This window comes from Pristis pectinata, chromosome 34, assembly GCF_009764475.1.
Source record: "Pristis pectinata isolate sPriPec2 chromosome 34, sPriPec2.1.pri, whole genome shotgun sequence".
NCBI lineage: Eukaryota > Metazoa > Chordata > Chondrichthyes > Rhinopristiformes > Pristidae > Pristis > Pristis pectinata.
Genome location: NC_067438.1, coordinates 13,542,320 through 13,559,061, shown reverse-complemented (window position 1 = coordinate 13,559,061; position 16,742 = coordinate 13,542,320). Strand labels below are relative to the sequence as shown.

General features: G+C 45.4%; 1 protein-coding gene across 1 annotated transcript; it reads right to left on the bottom strand.

Moving 5' to 3' along the window:
- Positions 1–3,830: 3,830 nt before the first annotated feature.
- On the bottom strand, positions 3,831–15,216 carry LOC127585971 (probable G-protein coupled receptor 139). Its single transcript, XM_052043727.1, has 3 exons — positions 15,165–15,216; positions 12,863–12,946; positions 3,831–4,738 (listed from the first exon to the last, which is right to left on the bottom strand). The coding sequence occupies exons 1-3, from the start codon at positions 15,214–15,216 to the stop codon at positions 3,831–3,833; spliced, it is 1,044 nt and encodes a 347-aa protein (XP_051899687.1).
- Between the last annotated feature and the right edge of the window lie 1,526 nt (positions 15,217–16,742).

Below are 16,742 nucleotides of genomic sequence, written 5' to 3'. Positions count from 1 at the left end.
TAAAGTGATACATCATGGAAACAGGCCATTTGGCCAAATACATCCATGTCGACAAGTGGACACCTTGTAGAGCACTCGGCCCATATACCTCTATGCCGAGGCGATAGAAGTTCTCATTTCGTCACTTATTAAATGCTGCCATCGCCTGCTTCCACCGCACTCTACAGTAGTTGACGTCTCACCTCACTGCTGAGCTCCTCGAGCATTTTGTGTGTGTTGCTCCAGATTCCAACATCTGCAGAATCTCTTGTATGACCTCACAATCTGCCTGGTTATATTCTTGCACCTTATTGTCTACCCGGACTGCAATTTCTCTGTAACTGTAACAGTTTATTCTGCACTTTTTAATTGTTTTATCTTGTACTACCCCAATGCACTCTTGTAGTGAATTGATCTGGATGAAAGATGTGCAAGGCAAGTTTTTCACTGTACGTCGAAACAGGTGACAATAATAAACCAAGTTACTAATTTATCTCTGGGTGCAAAACTCGCCTTCAGATCCCTTTCCAAATCTCTTAACTCGAACCCTAAACACCTGTCCTCCAGTTTATGTATCTCTGATACGAAGGATATTTTCCTGTGGTCTATATTGTCTATATATTCATAATTTAATATGCTTCAATCATGCCCCCTCTGAACCTCCTCTATTTTTCTGGAGAATTGTTCTGAGTATAGGGAGGTTACTTTAGATGGAGAAAACGGGTGTGACGAATAAAATACACATTGCAATAGAATGTAAAGACTGACAGATACTGTCACCAGCCGAGGATATTTTATAGTAAGATGTGGGGATATTACCCGAGGGCTGAATGGAGGAGGGTGAGCGGAGTATTGGGATTTAAATCCACAAGTGGTTCTTGTATCCACAAAACCAGGAGCCGGTGGATTTGACCCAGACGTAGTTTGGAGTTACTTGGAAATTTCAACAGTAGAAACGTGCTGGGAAAATATGGTTCCAGCGCCACTTTAACCCATTTTTCAATGTTATGTCAGATGTACGGGTTTCCCACGCTCTCTGAAACTTGCCAGCGAATCCTTGGCAACAGCAAATGGCGTGCACACACACGTTGGTCTGTTTCGTGTGTGTTACTCTGAACGCAGGCTGAGGAGATGATAGGAATTTAGAGTAACTGTTGCGCCTTCTCAATTGCTGTCTTCAGGGGAGTTTTGAAGAGAATATGAGAACGGATGTACGGATCTTGTTCTGTGGAGATACTTTTGGAGATGCTCTCTGTCTTCCTGCTGTTATGAACTCTCGCCCAAACCCTGAAGATGGGGAATGCTCATACAACCATACAGTGAGACCCGGAGGACGGGGTTTTGACACTACAGGAACCTCAGTCGCAGCAGTCAGTTGCCAGTCACCGACCTCAGGGGAGTGCAGGCTGACGTCGCAGTGCTCCCTCTGTGTAAGGAGCAGTGACGTTACATACTGGAACGTCTCCAACTGCACCTGACGCAATCAGGACAGTAAATAACATGCGCCCGTCTTGCCATAGAGTTATACACACGGTAAAAGGCCTTCGAGCCAATGTATCCGTGCCTGCTATCAGGTACCTAGCAGAATTAACCCATTTTCCAGCACTCGCCTCATTGCTTTCTAAGCCATGGGATTTCACGCGTTCACCTAAATACATCATAAATGCTGTGAGAGTGTCTACTTCCATCAACTCCTTAGACAATGAGTTCCAGATTTCAACCACCCTCTGCGTAAACGAAAAATCTTCCGGAAATCCCCCATAAATAACCTGAAACTCTTACATCTATGTATCATAATTTTGTAAACATCTCTCCGCCATCTTTCCTCCAAAGAAAACAAACGCGATGTATCTAGTCTCGTCTCGTAACTTAAGCGTTCCATTTCAGGCAACATTCTGGCGAATGTCCTCTGCATCTTCTCCAGTGCAGTCACATCCTTTCCATAGTATGGTGACCAGAAAAACAAACATTATTCCATCTGTGGTCTAACTAATACATTGCATATTTTTATCATAAACTCCATGCACTGATATTTCTGTCCACGTTGAAGAAGGAATGTATCTACCTCTGCTATCGCTTTCAGGGATACTTGGACATCAAGGTAAGTCTGTTCCACATGGTATCCCAGCGTTCAACTTTTCACTGTCTATCCAGATCATAGCCTCGTTAGTCTTTCCACCTCACATACTTCAGGACTAAATTTCACATGCCATTGCCCTGTCCTTCTTACCAACTCGTCAATATCGTTCCTTACACAAGCTCACCCTCCCCGTTATGAACAACAATGCGAACACCACCAATGAGTGACATTTATCAACATACTGACATGCTCCAACTCATATGCGCCCGGCATTCATATTTACCTTTTTCATAGATATAGAAAGAGCAAGTCTCAACGTCGATCGCTGCTGTATGAAATTCGACACAGGAATCCAGTCGCAAAAACAAACCCCGGCAAACATCTTCCGCCTCCTGTCACCGAATCAGTTTGGGATCCAAATTGCCATGCAGCTCCGGATTCCATGCGTTTGCACTTATTGGAACATTGTCTAATGTGAAGGCTTACTGAAGTCCATGAAGATTGCATCAAATTAATTGCCTTCATTAACACACTTCTATCGGAGGTGAGGTAGTGATGAGCTGGAAGGGGAGGATTTGTTCGGCACTTCAAATTCCAACCGCAGTTACTACCCTCACGCCATGGACCTCCCACACTAATAATTCTTACAATAAGAGAACAGTCCCAGTCAGTTTAACGAAGAAGATGATTTAAACAGCAGGGCAGTGTTAAATGAACCTTTTTATTTTCAGTGCAACCAAAATATTACATAATTTAAATGGAATGTTGCTGTAATTACATTTTTACTGTTGATTAATTCAGCTAACTAAATAGAGGGATGGCAACGTCCGCCAGACCAATGTAATTCGCGAGCTGTCCCACACGGGACCTCCGAGATGCTCCCCATGTACTGAACAGCTGCAGGAGGAGTCCTCGGCAAAGGAAGTCTTACAACGGGTTTTCGAACTTGAAAAATGGCAGTCCACCTGAGAGGCTAAATGTCTGATGGACAGAACGGGAGCTGTCCAGTATGGAGTTCGAGGGGTAATAGTTGGCCATATCATGGGTCATATCTAAGTTCGAGGTGCACACACTTTGAAAGATCGGGCAATTGAGAGCAGTGGGAAACTGGCACAGAAGAGGAGGTAATGACAGTGTATTTCGGCCATGATCGTAAGGAATGGCGACGCCGTCTTGATTGACAAAGTGACTTACTCCTGCTTCTGTCTTCTGGTGTTCTTGTGTTCTGGACCATCGGACAAACAATTGAACATAACTGCATTATCAAGTGCTGATAGGGGGTTCGGATTCAGTGTGTTTAAAATACAACTTATATTATAAATCGTACTGAATTTAATTGCAAACATTACCTATTGCCAATGGTTTTACTTCAGTACAGCGCTCAGTCGAAACCAAGAAATGCGAGGTAATGTGCAGCGGGCAAATGGTGGGGTATTGACCGGGGTGTTCGAATGAATGCTCTCAAACCGTTGAAGTGGGTCGGGGAGAAGAAGGAGCACATATTGTTTCCCGTTACTGACCTAGGAATGAATATAAAAGCAAAGAGGTCGCTGTTCAATAGGTATTGGGGGATTCGCAGAGGATATGCCCCGCGTGATAGGAAGGAGATGAATGCAGAAGGGGAGATATAGCGCGTTAGCGGGTTTTCTGGGATAAGATCAATGACGTCTCCTGTTCAATGAGTCCACTGTGGCCGAAAGTGAAGGCAAAGAATGGCGCGGTCTGGTGAGGGAAATGTAGTGAACTGTGGCGTTTAATACGGTCTCCAGCTCTAGGCCGACTGCCCCGCATGTTTCATGGGCTTAATAATAAACCGAAATAGACTTTTAATCCCGATCTTCAACTCCTGTCTGAACTTGCTTTGGGTCATTGCGTAGATCCATGTGTTGGCGCAGGAGCTGGTACGTATGAGCATGTTCCCCACCTCATTGGCGATGGCTATAGGGCTTGTGAGATCCCCGCCCCCAAAATTGATTGTGACTCGAGTACAGATGAAACTCACAGTTCCCGTCGTCCAGAGTAGGATAGAAGTGCCCGACACAGTGAAGAGTAAGACAATGGACTTTCGCCGATTCTCTGTCTCACTGTCCTTCCCATTCTGTCCCTTCAGGCGCCGGCGGACCCTGCTGGCCACCAGGATGTTCCTGACCGTCAGCCCATTCAGGAACAGGATTATACCGAAGGGGAGTAAGGAGAGAGAGATGCTGCACATCCAGGTGAAAGCCACCCACCAGATGGAGGTGAAGTAGGCGGCTTTCGGCCGACACCCCCAGTTCACGTTATCCATGTTGAAGCGAGGCTCGTACATGAAGTAAAAGGGGATGTACTTAAAGAAGCTCACCGCGCACAAGGACACAGTAACCACGGCGGACGTCCTATCCGTGCAATATCTGAGTCTCAGCTTCGGACAACAAATGCTGACAAAACGGTCAAAAGTGAAGGACACGGTTAACCAGACGGAATAGTCCAGGACGACGATCCGCAGGTATATATATGAAGGGCACACTGCGCTGAGGGTCAGGATGGAGTTTGGGAAATAGTAAATGTAGATTCCTCGGAGCAACACTTGAAAGATGATCACCACAAGGTCGGAGATCGCCATGGCCACCATGTAGCGCGTGATTCCTCTAGAGAGACCGCATTTTCCGCGGTGCAGGATCGCGGCCGTCACCAAGTTCGCTAGAGGAAGCACAAATCACAGAGAAATGAGCATTTAAGCAGCCACATTGGAGACGTATCCTTGCAGGCGATCAGAGTAATTGTAAGTGAAACCAAAGCGGTCATTAGCGTGTTGCATTCAAGAGTACAAAGATACTGATTCATAGTAGAAAAACAACAAAGAGCGCTGCTGTGTGAAAAATTCGTTACCTAAATTAGAGTTATACAGCACGGAAATAGGAATTTCGGCGCCCCTGGTCCGCGCCGACATCAACTTCCCAATCACACGAATGCAGATCAATCTATCCGCATATCCTCTTCATATTCCCACCAACCCATCCCTACCAGGCCACTCCCCAAATTCTAACACTGGCCGACGCGCTTGCGACAATTTACAGCGGCAAATTAACCCACCGATAGCGGGAGCCTTGTATGACATTAGCATGTCCCAAAATTCCAATGAACGTCTGCTGAACAGTTATTGACCTGAAATACTGAAGCTGTTTATTTGCCCTCAGGTTGTGCCGGACCCGTTAGGTGTATCTGGATTTAGGTTTATTTTATACTGAAGGTATCTGCCGTATTTTGCTGCTCACCGACGAACTTTCCGTGTCTTTATTTGCTCCCGGGCAAACAATGTGTCCAACTGAAAACATGAAAATCCCTACAAAGGCAGGACACTGATATTAAAACAGTTAATACTTGAAACACTCAGCTGGTCATGTAGGGGCTGTGGAGAGAGAATATTCCAAGTTTATGAACCTTCGTCAGAGCTTGGTGTAGTCATAAGTCGTTTCATGCTCAATAGAATAAGGGGCATTGGAGAGCTCAATGTTGTGCTTGGTAGGGCGGAGACCAAGGGAGAATGAATGAGTGAAATTGTGGTCGTACTATCTAAGAAAATGTGGAGAAAGCTTATTCATGGGACTGATGTGTCCATAGGGGGTGTAAATGGAACGTCCTCTGTTTACACTCACCCACTTCACAGAAACTGGATTCGATTAAGTTTCCTTCACCTTCCCTCAGCCGGCACCACCACCACTTGTGCCTTTCTTTCTCTCTTGTTCGCCACCTTATCACAGAAGGGCCGGATTCCTTGCCGTATAACCATATGTTGTTGGTTTGATGTTCGAGGTGTAAAGTGAGAAAAACTCCCGCAAATAACAATAAGGCAATGATCACGTAACCGCTATAATGATATTGGCCGAGGAGGGAGAAGAGTTAACAGGAACCTTCCTCTTTCTCCCGTCCTACCTAAACCTTCTTTTGCAATGAAATCAATAAAGTATGTTCTGTACATTAAATTGCATTAGAACCATGGCGCCATCGCTAAGGTCGCATTCTTAAAGCACTGCATCAAATGGCAGTGAGACCATAAAATTAGAACTTACAACAGCGAGCAGACCTTACTGAAGGCGACACCACCTGTGAAGGAGTGAGAAGCGCCGGCCCCTGTATGTTACGAAAATACCTCTCGGAATCAAGAGTAAAGAAGCCCACATTCCCAGTACGGGGTGGTGTTGGCCACCGGTATCGATCGGATCGAACAACGGCACAGGGGAGCCGTTGAGCACGAGGGGTATCGACTGGACCTTAAACCGACAATTCCCTGCAATAATACGAGTATATCGGTGGATAAGGCGAGGAAACTGTGCACAGAGAGAGGGAGGGAAAGGCTCCAATCCTTAAATAGCAGGCCCGAGGGCGGGGAAGCCTCCCTTTAACGTAGGGGAGGCAAATACGAAAACAGACAGGACAAGGGAGCCAGCAAGACTGCAGAACACCAGCGGCAACAGAGAGTGGAAAGATTTATGAAAACCACATTAGAAGACAGAACCCTCGGTAGCATTGAGACAAAGCAACAACACATTGAACCATATGATGGAGCCTACCGGGGATCCCAAACACGGCCAGAATCGGATAAGAGATTTCCTTCATGTAGAGAATTGGTGCACGTCCCATTCTGGAAGAATCTCAGTGTCGGCTGCAAATCCGAGGACACAATAAAGCAAGCAGCGCAGCTCGGGTTCTCATTAATACCTGCGCCAATCCTCCTGAGGGTTCAGGCCGTGACAGAACAATGAAGTTAGTGATATGCCCTTTAACAAACAAATTTGTTTTCGCAAAAGTGGAGAAATTTCACCTTTCTCTCGGTGAAAGAGTAGTCAATACAAAGAGGATAGGAAGCCGCGTAATCATTATTGATCCGTCTCTCATTGCAAGATGCAATCTGATGGGCTTGTCCTGGGGCGGGAGTCGCTTCATTCACAGGACAACTCACAAGGTTGATATTGGTATGTTTTAGCAAGGGAAGTCCGAAATATAACCCGCTCTGTATCACATTTATTTCAAGAGAAGAGAGAATGGAGCTTATCATAATGGTTTGCTCAAATCATGTTTCTAATTCTAAGGTGAACCGTTGACATTGGAACTCTGGAAAACGGAGAATGAAGTCCACGTGATGGATGATAGGCTGTCCAATTCCATGTCACTCTTTGATATCACATCATAATCCATCGTACAATGTAATTTTCCTGCAAATAATGCCATTCAGATTTACCCTTCAGATCTCTTATTTTGTGACGGATCACTGTTTCCGATAATTAGTGAAACAATTTGTTGAAAGGCAGAAATACGCTTGAAATTTGAAAGAAAAAAAAAACAAAGAATGGCTGAAAATAGCAGGTGGTTGCTTTTGTGGAAAGATAAACAATGAACCTATCAGGTTAACAACCTCCCATCAGAAGAAAGAGAAATTAAATAAGAGATAACAAGTGCTATGGCGAGAGCTTGGAAAGAGGAAGCTGAAAATAGGAGAAGAGAAAATGAGTGTTGTTGGGGCCCTGAGATAAAACTGGAAAAGCAAAACAGTAGAGCTGCTGGAAGAAGGAACTACAGAAAGAGTATGTTAGGAAGTTTCAGAAAGAGAACAGAACGAAAGAAGTGTTAGCTTTTCAGGTGAATGGCTTTACAAAACATTGATATTTGGTATTGGTTTATTATTGTCACTTGTTCCGAGGTACAGTGAAAACCTTGCCTTGCATACCGATCGTAAAGATAAATTCATTACACAGTGAAGTTACATTGAATGAGTACAGAGTGCGTTGAGGTAGTACAGGTAAAAACAATAACAGAATACAGATTAAAGTGTCACAGCGACAGGGAAGTGCATTGCAGGCAGACAATAAGGTGACTGAGGACTTCAATGTGCCAAATAGAAAGGTTCTTTGCGATATTTTGTTTCATTAGAACACTGCAAGCACCCGAGGAAACACTGTCCTCAAAATCAAATGGAGCATTTTTTGGAAAATTCAATTTTTAACATCTTATATTCCATTTGGGTACCTCAAACCAATCGCACCAATGTTGAATTTTCCAACTGGGTTTCTTCCACAGAGAAAATGACCACGTTCCCTGCTGCTATGGTCTCCACTATCCCGTTGCCTTTGTCCTCACCAGGACTCAGCACAGCTTTGTAGTCCTGGTGGGATCTCGTTCTACCTGCAGAGAACAGCTGTTTCAGTGCAGGCTGGAAGTGGGTGTCTGGGGCTCTTTTGGTCGGTTCAGCTCCGTACAACATCTAGCCGTCACTTTCAGGCTGCTGCTGGGTCTCGAGTCTGAAAAGTTCAGGATAAAATTGGGAAACATTGGAAATACGCAGAAACTACGCCAGAGTTTGTAAAGAGAAGAGGTTGTGGCATTTCACCCCGGTTTTAAACTTCCATCAACCTCGCAGATTCCTTTGTTGATTGGGATGAACATTTTCTCAAGTTCCACAATCTACACTTTTGGTTCAAATGATTGGTGTCAGTTTGTCTGAGTTTGACCTACCTCTTCTTAATCAGATTGCTGTGGGTTTGAGAACCCATGTCTCCCCAGGTCAAGAATTTGAGCCTATATTAGAGAACAGTAGATCAGAGGATAATCCTTCGACCCACGATGTCTGCACCGAACACGATGCCAAATTAAGCTAATCTCTTCTGCCTGTGCATGATCCATATTCCTCAATTCCCCGCATATCCATGTGTCTATCCATCGGTCTCCTAAACTCCACGTTCATAGCTGCTTCCGCCACTACCGCGAAAGCTTGTCCCAGGCACCTTTGTCAACTGCGAAGCGAGTGCAGGATGGCTTGAAAAGCAGTGGTGGGAAACTCAAATATCTTTATATAAACTGAGCAAATCTGATGCTGCATCTCAAATACCTTCACGGTTGCTGGTTCTCTGAGAGGAAATTACAAAGTCAAAAGGTTCACCTGTCGTATTGAATTCTCTGTGTGGAAAAACCTGCCCTGTACAAAAAGTCCTCTAGTACTTGATATTTCACCCTGGTAAAAAGATTCTGACTGTATAACCGATCTATGTCTCCAATAATTTTATAAACTTCCATCAGGTCTCCCCTCAACCGCCGACCCTCCAGAGAAAACAACCCAAATATGTCCAAAATCTCCTTACGGTTCATACCCTTTAATCCAGGCAGCATCCTGGTAAACCTCTTCTGCACCCTTTCCGATGCCTCCAAGTCCTTCCTGTAATGTCTTCTTTCAGTGAGCATTGAAGTTGGACCATACTCTTAAACATCACACAATGAAATAATGACAGAACACTGCAAAGTAAGTTCATGATTTACCCACGATTGCCTCCCTCCATCCACATCTTCTGCATCCTCCTTGAAGTCTATTTGGGCACCTCTCCTGATGTTTCCTTCTTTGGGCTGTTGAGGGATTTGTATCTCTCTACCCAGACCTGATACTTTGGACGAACAGAGGTATCTTGGGGTCAACGTTCATAGATCACTCAAGGTTGCCGTGCAGGTCGATAGGATCGTTAAGAAGGCGTATGGAGTGTTGGCCTTCATTAGTCGGGGTATTAAGTTCAAGAGCCACGAGGTGATATTGCAGTTCTATAGAACTCTGGTTAGACCACACTTGGAGTATTGTGTTCATTTCTGGTCTCCTCGTTGTAGGAAAGATGTAGAAGCTTCAGAGAGAGTGCAGAGGAGATTTATCACGATGCTGCCTGGATTGCAGGGCATATTTTATGAGGATAGGTTGATTGAGCTAGGGCTTTTCTTTTTGGAGAGAAGGAGGGTGAGAGGTGACTTGATAGAGGTGTACAAGATGATAAGGGGCATAGATCGAGTGGACAATCAGAGACCTATCCAGTGACAACGGCTAACACAAGAGGACATAATTTTAAGGTGATTGGAAGAAGGTGTTGGGGGGCTGTCAGGGTAAGTTTTTATACAGAGTGGTGGGTGCGTGGACTGCACTGCCTGAAGAGGTTGTGGGGGAAGATACATTAGGGATATTTAAGACACTCTCAGATTGAAGCATGAATGCAAGAGAAATGGGAAGCTGTGTGGGAGGGAAGGGTTAGATAGATATTGAAGCAGGATAAAATGTCGGCATAACATTGTGGACCGAAGGGACTGTACCGTGCTGTTGTGTTCTATGTTCCATGTTTACCACAACTTGTGTACGATTTGAGATTGTGTTTTACTCTTCGATTACCATTCACTGGCAATGTGTTTGGTTTTTTCAAGTTGCTGTTTTTGCACAACACAAACTGCAATATGATAATGACGAGAAAATATTTAATTATGTACATAAGCTTCCATGATACCTGGATACATTCCCTTGCTTGAGTTAGGAGTATCAAATTTGTTCTGTCCACGCGTGTAACTAGGGCTCATGCCCCATCGGTAGTTTCCCCCAATAGTGAGCTGCAGAGCCGGACTCTGGTTTTAGTGCAAGAGTCTAGAGTGGAGTCGATTCCAACATTGGGGTTCTACCCACCTGGGCAGCTACGGACGTTTAATTGTCAATAATTTCCTTCACATTTGAGAAACACTAAGTATTAACCGCAGCCAGATTGGTACAGTGCAAAGTATATTTTCCAAAATGATGAGAAGCAGTCAACACAACGTTACTTAAGTGGAGGAAAGGCAATAGGAAGAGGACAAATTTAGCGAAATTTCAGAGAGCTTCATTTAAAGTGGTAATAATCTATGGGCGAGATCATGGGGCTAGTGTGCATTGTGTGTCTGGGTAACATTCACTGAGTGAGAGCACCTCTCAGGGACGTGCCGGTCTCTGTTCTTGGTCTGCAGTCGATTAGATTATCTCAGCCGGGCTTCCAGGTATTGAACACATCGTCTTAAAGCGTCTTGACATATAAGTGGATTTATGGACACCGGTCCATTTCTCGTGACGGTAGAAATCACCATCTCTCTGTCGCTGAAATAGCTCGCGAGGACAAACTGGTTAGTTGTGATGGTCTCACCTCCAGCGAGCAGCGCTCTACTGAGTTTTCTGTCGCTCAGATTCTGTGGTATCCAGTATTCTGATCCTGACTTTGAGGAGCATGTGATTGTGATCACTGTATGGCAACACCTAGGCTTTGGATTGTTGTCAGTTGTGAACGTGGTGGGACCTTCCCGAAGTAAGTGTATCTCATGTTTCCCTTAAGTCTATTGCTCCCACCAAAAATGCTACCTGCCGCTGAATACTTGTTGAATTTTCTTGTTTTAGTCACAGAATCGTAGGGCAAAGAAACGGATCCATCAGCCAACCACGTCCACGGCGACCTTTTTGAACATTTCGACCAACCCATTTTGCCCGCACTGCGACCGGATTTGTCCATTCTCGGTCCATCTAAATGCGTCTTAAACGTCTTGATTATATCTGATTTCACTACCTCATCTGTCAGCACGTTCCAGATATCAGCCACTCTCTGTGTGGAGATAAACTTTCCCCTCAAATCTCCTTGAAACCTCCTACTTGTCCCCTTAAATCTGTGCCCTCTGGTTTTTGATAACCCTGCTCTGTGAAACGGTATCAAACACCACACCATCGCGCTATCAAACATCAAACACCATCGGATTTCCAACAGTTTTCTACTTCGCAATGACAGACAATAAATACTGGATAAAACACATCCAGACATTGGATTGCTCACGATCAGACAATCTTTGCAGTCCATAGCATTGGATGTCTCTCATTAACCTCCTATAACAGTGCCTTCCCCTCAGTCATAACTGAAATAACCTTCAACAATGAGTCATTTATTTTCCGCATCTCTGCACCCACTGGCTCACCTCGAAGCTAGAGTAAGGAAAGGTGTCCCCTTGTCCTCAACTCCCACCACACAAGCCTTCCGATTGAATGGATTATACCATTCAATACGAGTCCAGCACCAACATACGTTCCCCTCCCGTCTCGCTTCAGTTTTGGAAGGGACTGTTTCTATGCTCGCTCTTCTGGTCTGCGCTTCCAACTCCACCAATCACATCCCTCCAGGTGTAGCAACTACTAAAGTAAGTGTGAGTTTAAATGTGGAAAGACAAGAATTATTCGTGAGGGGCCATTGTACTTTAGGAGTGGATGGGATGGGGTGCAGAAGGATTTTTAAGGTGGACAGAAACAGTGTGGTGTATAAAATGCACACTGTATGCAAGCAATCACAGGTAATCCGTCTTCCCTGCAAAATACCCAGTGACGTAGAGTCGCGGGGAATATAACTCAAAGACGAGCGAGCGAGAAGGTAGCATTACAGTAAACTGGAAATTAATTCTACAAGTGGTTAGTGTCTCCGCAAGACCATTAAACGATGGATTTGACCCAGATATACTTTGTCGTGACTGAGAAACTCTCACCGCAGAGGTAGGCTGGTTATATGCCTTTCGAGCGCACTTTAACCAGTTTTTGAATATCATGCTGGATATACGGGGTGTCCACGCTCCTTGAAACTCGCCATAATCCCTGGCAAGAGCAGAATGGCACAAAATGCAAGCCAAGGAACTGACAGGAAGTCACGGTATTCACTATCGCTTCACAGTTGCGTCACCGGGGGAGCTTTATTAGCTATTCCCCGATGGGTCTTCGGAGAGATGGATGTGAACGGGTGTGTGAATCTTGTTCATTTGCGATACTTTTGGAGGTGCTCACTGGCTTCCTGCTGATAGCGGTTCTCGCTCAAATTCAGAAGATGGGCGGTGCTCAGGAGCCATAGAGTGAGACCATAGGAGAGACAAGTCGACTACAGAAGCCTCAGAGTCAGTTGTCAGCTGTCAGTCACCCACCTCAGGAGGGTGCAGGCTGACGTCAGAATGCACCTTGCACGTGAGGACAGTGAAGTTACTCACCGGCATCCAGCTGCCAGGACCACTGATCTGGGAACATGGGTTCGAATCCCTTCACGGCAGCTGGGCAACTTAAGTAAAGTAAATCTGGAATAAACAGCGAGCATCAGTAATGCGGTTTCGTGATAAGCGTCTTTCAAGGGAATCGGGTGGGAATGGCCCAAATATTAGTGTCACTGCAAGCGGGAACGTGGAGGTGTGAGGTCCTCCAGTTTGATCCCTCCGCATCCTGAAATACTTTGCCCCATCACTGGTGTTTGTGCCACCATTATCTACCGCCCCGTCGACGTGCAAGCTCTCAGCCTGAAGAGATTTCTTTTGAATCAGGTTTTGTAAGACAGATGAAAACAATCCACGGTGAGAGTAGCGAGGAGCCCGCAACTTGCTCCAGCTTCCGTGTACTCCCACTCTGTCTCTCGCACCCTCCCAATTTCATGACTTTCTCCCTCCACGAACTCGCACACGTTTCCCCATCTCACGCTGTCTCTTCGCCAAATTCTCCCTTCCCCCGCTGTCCCCTTCTCTCTCTCTTCAGAGGCTCCTGCTTCCCAGCGATCCCATATAAGGATAGGGGTGGCGGAAGCGTGCCTCTGTGGGGGTTAAAAGGTTCACCACCTGTGGAAGCTCGACATCTGTTTGTAGTTTTCACATTTTAATTGTTTTCACACCAGCCCCAGTGATGCATGCGTTCAAATCAATGCATTACTTTTTGTTTGCGTGAGATACGCGTTGGTTAACTGACGGCCCAGATATCGATTTTTCCTCACCTTATAACTTCGGCAACGGGAGAGGTGTCAACATCTTGTGTAGTCTGAGTCGACCACCTCGGGGACGGCTCCACCCGCACGTGACCCAGTCAGGACACTGAGCAACGTGCGTATCTCATGTACCATAAAGTCACACATACGGAAACAAGCTTGGGGCCCAACTTGCCCGTTCCGGCTGTCAGGTACCGAGAAATATTAACCTCATTTCCCAGCACTCAGCCCGTAGCGTTCTGTGCCATGGGGCAGGCATGGTAGTGTAGTGGATAGTGTAACGCTATTACAGCGCCATGGACCCAGTTTCAATTCCCACTGCTGCCTGCAAGGAGTTTGTACGTTCTCCCCGTGTCTGCGTGGGTTTCCTCCTTGTGCTCCGGTTTCCTCCCACATTCCAAAGACGTACGGGTTAGGAAGTTGTGGGCATGCTATTTTGGCGCCGGATGCATCGTGACACTTGCGGGCTGCCCCCAGAACATTCCGCGCAAAAATGCATTTCACTGTGTGTTTCGATATACATGTGACAAATAAAGATCTTATCTTATCATATCTTACCTTATCTTATCTTATCTTATCTTATCATATCTTATCTTATCTTATTTCAGGCGTTCAACTAATTACGTCATAAACGTTGTGAGATTCCCTGCATTCATCACCCCCTTGGGTCATGCGTTCCAGATGTCAACCACACTCTGGATGAAAGAAAAATCTTCCTTAAATCCCCCATAAATTTCCATGCCTCATAAATATCTTCCCTCTACCATGTAATGATTTTGTACACGTCTCTCAACGCCTCCCTCCCTCCCCCACCCCCAGCCATCTCCTCTCCAAAGAAAGCAAGACCAACTTGTCCAGTCTTTCTTCATTGCTTTAGCGTTCCATTCCAGGCAAAATTCCAGCTAATCTCCTCTGCACCTTCTCCAGTGCAGTCAGATAATCCCTCTATAATGGTGACCAGAAACAAAAAAAGGACTGCAGATGAGGCCTAACCAATGTAATATATTTGTATCACAGATTCCCTAAAAATATACTGTTTATCCCCTCTTTTGGAGGCTAGTTTCCAGTATGACCTTCACCGTTATCCATCTGATCTGCTGCTTTTAGGGATCCTTATGCACCAAGGTTACTCTGTTCCCAGCATACAACATTTCATTGTGATTCTATTTCCTAGCCTTGTATGTTCGCCCAAACTGTACCACTTCATGTGTTTTTATATTAAGTTATACGCGCCACTGTTATTTCAGTCTGACTAAATGGTCAACATGGTTCAGTAGACAAGAACATCCTCTACATTATCAACAACACGATCAACACTACCAATTGGGGTCCTTTGTCGATTTAGTATTCATGTATTCAGCACTCACATTCAGTTTGTTAATGAATATAGCAAAGAGAAAGCTTCAATACCTATCCATATTTGACACCATTCATCACAAATTTCCAATGGCAAAAGCAACCTGGAACATCACATTCTTTCCTCCTGTCACACAACAAATTTCATATCCAATTGGCCATGTCGCCCCGGATTTTTCGGGCTCTCATACTTTGGACCATTCTCCCATGTGGGGCTTGCTCAAAGGCCTGACCGTAGTCCATGACGATTACATCGATGGCATAGCCTTCATTGACACATTTCTATCCGAGGTGAGGTGACACTTAGTTTAAAGGGAAAAGTTTACTTAGCACTACCAATTCCACCTGCAATCACTGCCATCCCCGCCGTGGATCTCCCCCATTAACAATTCTAACAATGAAGGAACAATCGCGGTTAGTCTCAGCAAGCATATGCTTCAAACAACGAGACAAGGTTAAATGAGTTTTGGAGAGTAAGAAAAAATATTAAGTAGTTTAAATGCGATTTTGCTTTATTTATATTCTTCCTGTTAATTGAGTTAGTCAAATAAATAGAGGGCTGACCAGATATCACAGACGAAGGAAATACGCCCGCTGTGCCACAAGGGAACACAGGACGCTCCCCATGTCCTGGTCAGCTGCATGAGCAGGAAGAATCCTCAGTTGGAGGAACTCGTTCTCTGGGTGGTGGAGTTTGAACAGCAACAGCCCGTCCGAGAGGCTGAATGTTTCATACACAGCACGTTCCGGGATATATCCACCAGGAGGCAGAGTGAGGATGGGTAGGGAGATATGGGCGTATTTGAGATGGGGGTGGGTAGATTTTTGAATGATCGGAGAATTAAGAGCAATGGGAAAATGGTACTGAAAAAGAGATAGGGTCAGTGGAGATCAGCAATGATGATATTGGATGGCGGATCAGACTGGAGTGACCATGTGGCCAAATTCTGCTCTTCTCTTCTGGCGTTCGTTTGTTCTTCAGTACCAGACCGAAAATACAGCATAGAATGCATTTGTGAAAGAGTTGCTAGGGAGATCGGATTTCGCGTTTTTCAACCAAGAGATTTTATTGTACATCGCATTAAGAAGTCATTCTTCAATAGGAGTTGGGCTCAAGCGGAGGATGTGTCACATGTAATAAGAAAGAGATAACAGTCAGCAGGGCTATAAAACGCGTCAACGGGGTTACCGGGGTAAAATCTATGAAGTTCCTTCTTCAATGAGCCTGTTCCGTCCGAAGCAGACGGCAGAGAAGGGTGCGGTTGGGTGACGTAAACAGAATGAGCGCCGAAGTTAGACACGGACTCCAGCTCTCGGTCGACTACAGCGCCAGTTTCATGGGTTTAATGATAAACCGAGTTAGACTGTTAATCCCGTTCTTCAGCTCCTGTATGAACTTGCTTTGAGTCATTGCGTAGATGTACGTGTTGGCGCAGGAACTGACGCGTATTAGCAAGACCCCCACCTCATTGGCGATGTTCGAGGGGCTTGTGAGGTCATTCCCCAGGAAATTAATTGTGATTCGAGTACAGATGAAAGTCACAGCTCCAGTAGTCCAGAGTAGGATGGAAGTGCCAGACACTGTGAAGAGTAAGACGATGGATTTGCGCCGATTCTCCGTCTCACTGTCCTTGCCATTCTGTCCCTTCAGACGCCGGCGGATCCTGCTGGACGCTACAATGTTCTTGACGGTCAGCCCGTTCAGGAACAGGATTAGAGCGAAGGGGAGTAAGGAGAGAGAGATGTTAGACATCCAAGAGAAAGCCAGC